We start from the raw sequence: 11,160 nt of genomic DNA, 5'->3' as shown, positions 1-11,160 counted from the left end.
TCATAGTTTTACCTTTTTTCTATTGTTTAACTTATTTGCGTTTGGTTTAACACTTGGTGTATATCTCTAAACAAATCTGTTAAAGAATACGTTAAGGATGGTTGATAAGATTGGCATGTTAAAATCATCACTAGAATGTTGTGGGAGATGGATCAAGCAGATATTCTACACTTGGAGTCACCACATACTGAATTTTTATTTATTAAACTTAGCTTATGGTTTCTGAGTCTTTATCTTAGCTTGGTTGGTCCAGTTTATTTAAGAGAATCTTATTATGGACGGTGATAATTTACTTAATAATTTACTTGTTCTCTCTGGAAAGACTTAAAATGAAACTGAAATTTCTGAATTTCCAAATTCACTATACATGTTTAAGCTGTTATAATAGGCATGTTTAAGTGACCGAGCGGCGTGGCTGTCTGGCAATAAAAAAACGACACCTTTGTCGACGCTGTTGTAGAGAATCTCCTTGACCGCTTAGAGGTACACTCTTTGTCTCTGATCGCATTAAGACAAGTAGAGAGCCATTAACAAATGCCGTAGGTGTGAGAGTAATGATTCATGTTTCTCGCGTTAATAACGTTTTTTTTTTTTGCTATTGTTGTAAGAATTGTAAGAAGAGTTTTCCCTCTGCATTGTTTGGGAGGATCTCTTGGTGCTGTTCAGCGTTTACCACGTGGTCGTGGTTAGTTATCTCTCTCTTGACTGTCTTGGTTTAGGTTCATTTCCATCTGCATTTTTGAATGATGATGATGTTGATTTTGGCTTTGTTGCTCAGGTGGGATTCAAAAGCTTATCATGATGGATTCATCACATCTATTCTATTAAAACAGCAGTGTGACCCATTGATAAAAAGTTATGTCCAACTATTTATTCTTTAATATTAATAACAACTTTTTTTAATTCAAATGTTGTATAACTACTTTCTACATTAATTATGCACCACTACTCCCTTTTTTATTAAACAAGACCCACTATTCCCTAAAAACTCTCGACTAAAAAAACCAACATGAGATAATATTATGTACGTGGAACAGTTTTAAAATATATGCTTTTCCTATATGTAAAAAATCATATACGTATCAAAGGTGGGATTTACTTATAAATAAAATCAAACATGATTCAGAAACATTTATTTAACCAAACAAATCTGTTTTTTTTCAACATATTGTTGAAAACCTTACTTAAAACCCACTAAATTTGTAACTAATCAACCTTTAATAACTATGATTGCATATAAATATTATCAATAAATATAATTTCAGTTATTTATATTTTAATTTTGACCGAACTGATCCAAAAAAATATTAGCTTCAACAATTTAGAAATTTGAGTAAATATTATCATATAAATATAAATATTATCAATAAATATAAATATTATCAATATCAATAAATATTAGCTTATAAAAATCTAGAAATCCAATAGCCTTGGCTCTCTTCAAAAACCTCTATGCATATAAATATTATCAATAAATATTAGCTTCTTTGTTTAGAAATTTTTATTCTCGAAATGTTTTTATGTGAATAAATTAAATTATTTTTGTTATATTTTAAAATATTATTTTATTTAATATATTATATTTCAGTTTAATGTTTTTATTTTTACTAAAAATATCAACATAAAATGTTACAACCAATAAAATGTTATTTCTTTTGTTTTATATAAGAAAATTATTTGATAATATAAAAAGAATTGGGTTATACTATTTAATTTCAAAATTAGTTACTGAAATATATAATATATGGTCTATATTAAATATGATAAACAGTCAAATGATAATTACCTAATGATAATATATTTATCTTTTCTTAGAAATATTATTGTTTAGATGTATATTGTTTTTGTTAGGAGAATATCATATATGAGTAATTTTAAGATGTTTAGTTAAATTTCTAATGAATGGTCTAACATAGACTTATGTATGGTAGATAAAAAAATATGACTCTATTTTAATAGAGTTGAAAATTTATATTTGTTGAAATTTTTTTGATGATATTGTACAAATCATATATTAATGAATTATTTTTGTTTATTTATTTAAAATGCAGCATCAATATTAATAGTTTAATTTTAAACATTAGTTTTATATGAATTATAAAAAAAAGTTAGCTTCTTTGTTTAGAAATTTTTATTCTCGAAATGTTTTTATGTGAATAAATTTAATTATTTTTGTTATATTAAAATATTATTTTATTTGATATATTATTTTATTTAATATATTATATTTCAGTTTAATGTTTTTATTTTTACTAAAAATATCAACATAAAAAGTTACAACCAATAAAATATTATTTATTTTGTTTTATATAAAAATTAATTTGATAATTTAAAAAGAGTTGGGCTATACTTTTTGATTTCAAAATTAGTTACTGGAATATATAAAATATGGTCTATATTAAATATGATAAACAGTCAAATGATAATTACCTAATGACAAAATATTTATCTTTTCTTAGAAATGTTATTGTTTAGATGTATGTTGTTTTTGTTAGGAGAATATTATATATGAGTAATTTTAGAATGTTTAGTTAAATTTCTAATTAATGGTCTAACATAGACTTGTGTATGGTAGATAAAAAATATGATTCTATTTTAATAGAGTAGATACAAATTATTATGTGTGATAACGATGTAACTACAATTATATACGAAATTAAATAATTCCAATTTTATATATTTTTTTAATTTATTTAATGTATCTATTTAATTACTGTTTTATTACTAAACAAAATTGTAACAATACTTTGTTATTTTTTTTTTAAATTACTGTTTTAAAATAAAGTACCATATTAATAAACTAAAAGGCTATGTCACAAATTTATAGTTTAACCCTATAATAAATTCAATACAATTATCAAAATACTTTACTAATCATTTTTTATAGAAAATTATGCAAATATGATCACATATAAAATCTCAAATATGATTATAAAAAAAATACATATATGATACAAGGAAAAACACAAGTGCAAACTTATGAAACTTGATTTATTTAATATACTTACAAAAATTATCTATTATATTAAATTTATATCATACAAAAATATGATACAAACACACAGACATATAAATTATATTAGGCAAAAAAAATTAAAACAAAACATATACCCGCCCTCTCGAGGGCGGGTCAATATCTAGTCTTATATATTAAAACATAAGTCACAACCTTGATTCATGTGTGATTTTTTTTTAAAATGGACATTTATTAAAAATCAGTTATCAATCATTTATTACTAATAACATGGCTTCATAATATATCACAACTAATATAACCATAATCCCTACAAAACCGGAATGGTAAACATGACCAATTTTTAATCCTTATTAAATGTAAAATCAATTTATAGATAGTCAGGATGTAAACTATTATCAAACCAGTCCGTTGACCAATATATTATCCTATTGTTATTATTCTGAACATGTAATATAAATCAAATTTCGCCTACCCCTTAGACTAACGATGACCACTATACCAAATGGGTTTAATTAATCACCATATGTATACTGCGTTTATAAAACAAATTTTATACACCAAATCTGAATTACAAACTAACTAATTGCACCGTAATATTTTAGAGGCACAATATATTATAGTGTTAAAAATTTGATGTTTTTAACAGTATCCCAATTTTTTTTATCTATTACCAGTTTGATTTAGTTTTTAACAGTAGGTCTACTTTGATTTAAATTTTATATATATTTCAAATTTCTAAATAAAAATAGTACTGTTACATAATTATGTTTTCAAAACAAAATCTGTTACAAGAATGCAAAATTTGAATTTTTATAATAACAATATCATAAATCACATAAACACATCTATAATAGAGTTAGATAATACATAGTACTAAACTATATTAATTTATTGATAAATGTTGTTTTATAAACTAAAATGGTTTAGTATATAAAATAAAATCCGCACGGTTGTGCGGGTCGGCATGATTAAATCATGTAGAGATGCTCAACTGGATTCACACGAGACATCTTATTTGGTTGCTGATGAAGAGTTTCTCCCAATCAAAGAGAGGTAACAACAACAACACCACTCCCCCGCTATTTCCTTTTTTCGTTCTTGTTAGCTTTTTAAAATTATTAGGGAGCTGAGAATAGCATGCACTTTGGCTCACATGGAGCGAGAAGGAGGCATTAGTCCCCGCCTATCACCGTTGGCACAGGTTTGTAGATGACAGAAACAAAAAAAATGATTTATAATCGTACTGAGCTTAAGGCTTCTGTTTTGCTTTCAGGTTAGGGACGCATGGAATCTCTTGACCAGGGCGGGTTTTAGTCTTCCTGGTGTTGACTTTGACGAATATGTTGTTAAATACAAGAGTGGTAAAAAAACTATTCCACTTTTTGTTCTTCTTCATCATTGCATGCCCAAAGCTTTTTGGTCTTCTAACTTTTTCCTCTTCTATGATCTCTTTCTACTCAGCGCTGGATCTTATAGAGCATCTTCGTGCCATGGGTAAAAGTTTCACCCATGGCACGAAGAAACCAACGCTCTTCTCCAAAGGAACAAGTTAGGCATGTTTTTCTTTCTTTCTTCTGTCAGACTTTTCGTAAATATGACATTTTTCTTAACAAAAACTCATCTTCTTGACTATAAAAACAAAACAGATATTGAATCGCGAAATTGCTCTTGCCACGGCAGCTATATATGACTCCATGTTCGCCACAGAGGACGGAACTATACCTGCTACTTTTCAGGTCCGTCTAATAGAATACAGTCATTAAAACAAAGCATGCTAAACACCACAGGTGTATAATCCTTGCAGTGGACAACCTTTGAGGCCTAAATGTATATCGTTGGATACGTATTCATGTGTAGGTGATTTACATGACGGGATGGAGAGAACACTCTTCTCAACCACAGGCCAAGAGGAGAGGTTCAGACATCCAGAGGACCAGAAGCAATTGGGTGCTGTATCTTGAAGGGACGTTCAGGAAAAAACAGAGGCTTTACAAAAGAGACTGGGAGAATCAGTGACTAACCGACGTCGTACTATGTATTTTTGTATCGAATAATAATACAATATCAGGCATGTTTGATTAGTGTTCACTGTTCAGTGTTCCACACACACACACAAAAAATAGTGTTCAGTAAATCAATAGGCAGTAATTAGGCGATTTATAAGAGATTATTGATTAGGCCATTGTTTAGAACCTTTTTTGAACGCTTAGACCAAAATTTTTAATATATTAGTCTAGAAAAAAATTGTTTCATTTTAAATAAGGGATTAGCTCCCTAGAGACCAATTTTAGAATTTGTGTTTGCTGGTTCTTGTCTTGTCTGGTTCAGTAAACCTTATGACTATATAATTTTCTTGAAGGCTTTTTAAAAATAGCAAAAAGGGTTTCTTGAATTGGCCCGACATTGAAACATAAATGCACATGTATGTATATATTCACAACCATTTGGTTTGCATACTTAGGCTCCAAACACTCTGTTTTAGTAGCTTTAAATCAAAAAGAAGAAGACCAAACGTGCTCATGACCGTCCAGATAATCATACACCGAAATATTCAACGGCTCCACTACTCCACCTCCATTCCCACAATACGCCGTCGTATCGCCACACCCAGAGTTCCCTGACACGCCGTTACTGTTGACAATCCCAGCGTCAACTGCCATTCCGGCATTGGAAGCAGCTTGCTGGATAGACCTCGGCGAAGTATTATTGGAAGCGATATAAGGAGGAAGGAGGTGAGGAAAGTTGAGAGATTCGAGTGAGTTTGGTTGGTGTAAACAGTAGAAAGCTACGTCGTGTGCTACGGCGGCGCCTTCTGCGGTGGAGAATGAGCCTAGCCAGAGACGGTCTCGAGTTCCCGGAACTCGGATCTCCGATACCCATTTTCCCCATTTCCTGCGACGGATTCCTTTGTACTTTGATTGACTTTCGCTGCAATCCATTTTGTATTTGTGTTTTGAGTTTGAATCTCTATGGTGCTATTTATACGTTGAAGATTTGAAAGTCAAAATGAATAAAATAATATTATAATCTAGGTTGACCAATATAATTTAAATTTAATAATAGTTTTTTTTTATTCCGAAGAATAATTCAACCGGTCAAAGTATGACCTGTGTTAGTGGTAGTATCGGTTTGACATGGCGGTGGAAATTTGGTTCCAAAGTTGTAACTTTTTAAAAACTGGGGGTGTATAATAGTAAATTTGAAATTTATTTAAAATTTTACTTCTTATTCTGTCATAATATATATATCTCATAATTTCTGTAAGTAAATACCAAAATTATACCATCTATTATATACTTTTCCGTTTCAAATTATATATTTTTAAGTAGAACATACAAATTTTTAAAAAAAAATCAGTTTTATCCTGATTTGGTTATTAAACTTTACAATATTTATTGTTTTGTTAAATTAATCAATAAAGTTTTTGTAAAAGTAATAGAAAACTGTACTGAAATCATAAAACAGTATTTAATTATAACAGAAAATTAGCCCTAACTTAGTTAGGTGAGTTTGGAATATACTTAATCAAAATCTAATTTAAGACAGAGAAAAAAGCAATGTAAATTGAAAAAGCCAACAAAGACGATCAAAACTCCAAAAGAAGAACGTGAAAGTCGTCGGCCCATTCACTAGCACGTGGGGGGTAAAAATATAACCAATTTCTTTGCCTGTCTATAAATTCGTCACGCGTGACGTTAGCACCGTCTAAACGGGGATGGATGGATCCCTTGTTTTTCCATTTCGGAGAATTTTGACTAAAACAATATCCAGTTCCACGGGTTACACACAGACGGAGACAGCCCTAAACCAGTTGCAAAAAGTTGTCTTTTGTCGTGTTGTGTGCAGGCCTGGTTGTGTGTGTGTCTTTAATATATTGAAGATGGACGAAGACGTGATGGTCGACTTTAGTTCTCACACACAATATACACGGAATCACCCACCTAATACGTAATCAATGTGATTCATTCGGTTGAGAATGAGACGCACAACCAATTCTCTTAGTTGATTAGGTTCTCGTCTTTACTCCCTTACCAAATTTGGATATTTTCTTGTATTAGACACCGACTCGTTTAAAAGAAGTGATCACAGCTTCCACTAGCTGTAATCTCTTTTGACTGATTGACTATTTTACTTTTACATGGATGATTAACTGGAGCCCACTGAAAAGCCCATTTAGTTATCGGCCCATTATTTTGATAGTTAAGAGAGAGCTCTCTCGTCTCGTGCGTTGTTGTCCTAACAGAAACAAACCCTAAAGAGAAGCGAGTTCCGTCTTAATTTTCTCCCCAGCGAAAATGGCGTCGTTCGATGAAGCACCACCAGGAAACTCCAAGGCCGGTGAAAAGATCTTCAGAACCAAGTGCGCTCAGTGTCACACCGTCGACAAAGGCGCCGGTCACAAACAAGGTTAATCTCATCTCTGCAATTTTTATGATCTGGAACCGATTCGTCCTTGTCGTTTTGCGAATCCGCACGCTTATTTTTTCAAATCATCATCATTAGATCTGATCCAAGAACCTTGATGTCGTCTTATGTTTGTCCTGAAAACAGCTCAAATAACGAAGTTGTGGTCTTGTCTCTTTGCCACAACCATTGATATTTGTTGCTCACTTTTGACTTGTGAATAACTGTTATAGGACCGAACCTAAACGGGCTGTTTGGAAGGCAGTCTGGAACAACAGCCGGTTACTCTTACTCTGCGGCTAACAAGAACAAGGCTGTTGAATGGGAAGAGAAGACCTTGTACGATTACTTGCTCAATCCCAAGAAGGTAACTTAAATATTAGTATCATACACGTTCTGATTTGTGAGTATAACATTGAGATTGATTGCATTTTGATTCTGTGTTGTCATTGCAGTACATTCCTGGAACAAAGATGGTCTTCCCTGGGCTCAAGAAGCCACAAGATCGCGCTGATCTCATCGCCTACTTGAAGGAAGCTACTGCTTAGTGAAATCTATCAACCAATGGTGGTGTGGGAACATCATGAATTATTATTCTTTTGACAAATAAAATGTCCAAAACTTTTGAATTTTTTTTTTCACTTTTGGAAATTGTCTCTTCTTCAAATACGTTTTGGTGAGTACCAAATGTACTCGTGAGTACTTTCATTTTCTGAGGCTCATTTATATAAATGCATCTATCTATAAGCATTTTCTTTTCTCACATATTGCTGTGTAGAGAACAATAATCAAATTATATCACTTCAGTGTCATCCTTAAAAACCAAAAATTCAACTTTTGGTTCCATAGTTCTCTGCTAAGGTTTTACCAATCCTCGAGTTTATCCAATGGATTCAGATGCGTCGATGTGCTGTTCCCTCTTTAGTTTGCCTATCTCTCTACTCCTCATCAATGTCCTTGATAGCATCCTGCAACACCCAACAATTAGATCCAAGTGTGTAAGCAAAATATGGGATCAGACGCTGAGACTTTTCTGTGCTTATGCTACCCAAAGCTTGGAACCAATTGGTCTGAGAAAAAGATATAGTAGAATAGAGTAAGAGCAAAACAGTTGGTTACCTTTGCAAGACGTGTCACATATGTTGCAGCCAGTGCAGTTACCAACAAACCCAACCCGAGTGTTAAAAGCTGGCCGTTTCCTCCAGGCAAGCCAACATTAGATTCTTCTTGCTGAACACAACATAGATACCAGATTTGCCCATTTGATGATTATGAGAATCACAAAGTATTAACAGTTTCAACACATTCATGGACGTTACAAAACACAGCTTGATGATCTATAACCCTTTTTAACTCCCTCCTTTATATTAACAGAACATACAAGAAAACAACTTGCAATGATTGCTCGTCCAAAAGCCCCAGCACTGACATAAGCCCAAGACCCTGGAAGCATACCCAACCAGCTGCAAAAAAAAACACTAGTATGTAAACTCAGAATTCACCTTTATCAAGTTTTCTTAAAAAGAAATCTTGAAAAAAAGTAGGACTAACACAGACCTTCCAAAGACATAAGGCACAAACTTGACAGAAGTCAAGCCGTAGAGGTAATTGCCAAGAGAGAAAGGAAGGAGAGGGCTTAGCCGAAGGAGAGTAACAACCCTAAACCCATTTTCACCAATGGCTTTATCAATGGCGAGGAACTTCTTGTTGCCTTCAACTAACTTAAGGATACGCTCTCTAGCAAAGTATCTTGCAATCAGAAAAGCAACACTAGCAGCCATCTAAACAAAAGAAAAATTTAGACAACTAAACATGGGAATGTTACTTGGTGAAACAGTTTTGTGGGAGAACAACTTACAGTTCCACTGATAGAAACTATGATAGTACCAACAAGAGAACCGAAGAGGAGACCAGCCGACATGGTCAACGGGAGAGCGGGAATGGCTAGTATCTATCTAACCAGAAGTCAAACAAAAAAGAGCTTTGAAACTGAGACTTGTCAAGATAAAAACATTGAAGAGAGTGTCAAGAAGCTTGCCTCAAGCCCAGCATTTACGGCAATGAACAGTGCGTACCCAGCAGGACCATAACCTGTGTTTATTGGTTCCACAACACAACACTCAGGACTATTGTCATTAGAGATGTCAAATGGGCGGGTTGGGCGGGTTTAGGTGTGTCCGAATGGGCTTCATTTTTTGCTGGACATTTTTGATCGAAGCCCAAATAGAACCATGTCCAGATGAGACCATAACCAAATAAGCCCATGATTTGTTAGGCTACCCATGGACAGTCCATATGCCCACTTAATGTAAACAACATAATTTTAGTTTTAAAGATTTAAAAATTCTTAAGTTTTCAATTTTAAAAATGTCATATACTTAAACTTTATGTTTTAAACTTCATGTTTCAAAGTTATAAAAAACCAAGATAAGTTCAAAAGATTCGTGATTTCGTCTGATTTGCGGAAGCGGAAACAGAAACAGTCGCCAGACTCGCCACCAGACTCGTTATGAACACAAATTACCATCCATCTAACACATAACCCATAACACAATATTAGTAGATGATACGAATCAGTAGTTAATAGTGAAAACCCATAACATAAATCAGGAAATCTAACTTTAAGAGATGATGAAATCAGAAGTTGGTGAAGAAGAACCGAAAGAGAATCGAAAAAAACGAAGACGAGAAAGAAGAATCGAACACGAAGAGGAAGAATCGAAGAGGAAGAATCAAAGACGAGGACTCAAAGAGGAAGAATCAAACACGAAGAAAAATCGCAAGAGTGAGACAGGAAGAAAAAAAAGTGATTTGTGTATTCCCTCAATTTCCCAAACCCTAGACATTTAACTTTATTGGACCGCCCATTGTCCAAGTGGTTAAACCCAATGTTGCCCATGGATATAATTGTGTTCACCCATCTGAACAAATTTTAATTATGGTTTAATCTAGGTCTGTCCATTTTGGACCATATCAATTTGGACACGGGCCACCCATTTATAGCCCGCCCATTTGACATCTCTAATTGTCATTGAGTTGAACATAAAACATGGAATCAGTTCGGTAATAGAATTAATAAGAACCTTCGATAAGAGTAGAGAACTGAGTGAGAAAGGTATTGATCTGGTCCCTGTAGACGTAGCCAACTCCGGCGAATCCACCAACACTACCAATCAACAAAACGCCGGCAAGAATCGTGCCCTTAAGAGCAGCATCCCCATCGTCATCGTCTTCATCCGAGGAGGATTTAGCGTCTTCGTCGTCACTGGATTTGGGAGTGAAGAGCCACCGGAGAGTCTGGGGAGGAGGGGCGGTGGAGGGAGGGAGAGACTGTTTCTGCTTCTTGTTGGTCTGTTTGAGGGAAGAACATGGCTTGAGGAAGTGAAACCGTTTGTAGAGTGTGAATGGGAGAGAAGAGGATCTGATGATGAGACCGGAAGTGAGGCTGCGCATCTTCAAGCAGCTTTGATGAAGATTGAAGTGAAGCTTCTTCTGTGTTCCATCTAAATGTTTCTGAGTTTCTTCTCTCTCTGTTGTTGGCGCGGTGGAGAGAGAGAGAGAGATGCAGTTTGGATGTGGCTTCTGGAGATCTAGACTGCCACGTGTGTCTCTCCTCAGGGTCACGAAATAAGTCTCATTTCTTCCAGAAAAAAATGAAAATACAGTTTTTATGGTCTGGACTATATGTTGTTATTAAAAATAAATAAATATTTCGATATCTTTCAAGACTTGTATGCAATAGGAAATAAATGAAAATGAACAAAATAATAGGGTTTGAT

At 33.5% G+C, this 11,160-nt stretch overlaps 3 protein-coding genes and 1 long non-coding RNA gene across 4 annotated transcripts; 2 read left to right on the top strand and 2 right to left on the bottom strand.

The window, feature by feature from the left end:
* Window positions 1-4,621: 4,621 nt before the first annotated feature.
* LOC103829842 lies at window positions 4,622-5,270 on the top strand. The gene is made up of 2 exons (XR_004449225.1): window positions 4,622-4,713; window positions 4,835-5,270. It is a non-coding gene; the product is annotated as an uncharacterized LOC103829842 (long non-coding RNA).
* A 110-nt stretch (window positions 5,271-5,380) lies between these two features.
* Window positions 5,381-6,922, bottom strand: LOC103829309 (ethylene-responsive transcription factor ERF019). Its single transcript, XM_009104970.3, has one exon. It carries the CDS (start codon window positions 5,914-5,916, stop codon window positions 5,470-5,472), a length of 447 nt encoding a protein of 148 aa, XP_009103218.1. The 5' UTR covers window positions 5,917-6,922; the 3' UTR covers window positions 5,381-5,469.
* Window positions 6,923-7,158: 236 nt separating this feature from the next.
* LOC103829307 (cytochrome c) lies at window positions 7,159-8,146 on the top strand. The gene is made up of 3 exons (XM_009104968.3): window positions 7,159-7,384; window positions 7,615-7,748; window positions 7,837-8,146. The coding sequence occupies exons 1-3, from the start codon at window positions 7,273-7,275 to the stop codon at window positions 7,927-7,929; spliced, it is 339 nt and encodes a 112-aa protein (XP_009103216.1). The 5' UTR covers window positions 7,159-7,272; the 3' UTR covers window positions 7,930-8,146.
* On the bottom strand, window positions 8,122-11,082 carry LOC103829308 (TVP38/TMEM64 family membrane protein slr0305). Its single transcript, XM_009104969.3, has 7 exons — window positions 10,465-11,082; window positions 9,420-9,472; window positions 9,240-9,332; window positions 8,939-9,162; window positions 8,778-8,844; window positions 8,501-8,611; window positions 8,122-8,349 (listed from the first exon to the last, which is right to left on the bottom strand). The coding sequence occupies exons 1-7, from the start codon at window positions 10,832-10,834 to the stop codon at window positions 8,320-8,322; spliced, it is 948 nt and encodes a 315-aa protein (XP_009103217.1). The 5' UTR covers window positions 10,835-11,082; the 3' UTR covers window positions 8,122-8,319.
* Between the last annotated feature and the right edge of the window lie 78 nt (window positions 11,083-11,160).

This window comes from Brassica rapa, chromosome A07 (assembly GCF_000309985.2).
Source record: "Brassica rapa cultivar Chiifu-401-42 chromosome A07, CAAS_Brap_v3.01, whole genome shotgun sequence".
NCBI lineage: Eukaryota > Viridiplantae > Streptophyta > Magnoliopsida > Brassicales > Brassicaceae > Brassica > Brassica rapa.
This window is presented reverse-complemented; position numbering and strand designations above follow the sequence as displayed.

Excerpts from the sequence above, each read along its gene's own strand:
- LOC103829308 (XM_009104969.3), bottom strand. The coding sequence starts at position 10,834 with ATGCGCAGCCTCACTTCCGGTCTCATCATCAGATCCTCTTCTCTCCCA. Across the intron at positions 9,333-9,419 it reads CCGTAAATGCTGGGCTTGAG|ATACTAGCCATTCCCGCTCT; the intron begins GCAAGCTTCTTG and ends CTGGTTAGATAG. Across the intron at positions 8,612-8,777 it reads CTTTTGGACGAGCAATCATT|CAAGAAGAATCTAATGTTGG; the intron begins GCAAGTTGTTTT and ends TGTTGTGTTCAG.
- LOC103829307 (XM_009104968.3), top strand. The coding sequence starts at position 7,273 with ATGGCGTCGTTCGATGAAGCACCACCAGGAAACTCCAAGGCCGGTGAA. Across the intron at positions 7,385-7,614 it reads AGGCGCCGGTCACAAACAAG|GACCGAACCTAAACGGGCTG; the intron begins GTTAATCTCATC and ends TAACTGTTATAG. Across the intron at positions 7,749-7,836 it reads ACTTGCTCAATCCCAAGAAG|TACATTCCTGGAACAAAGAT; the intron begins GTAACTTAAATA and ends TTGTCATTGCAG.
- LOC103829309 (XM_009104970.3), bottom strand. The coding sequence starts at position 5,916 with ATGGATTGCAGCGAAAGTCAATCAAAGTACAAAGGAATCCGTCGCAGG.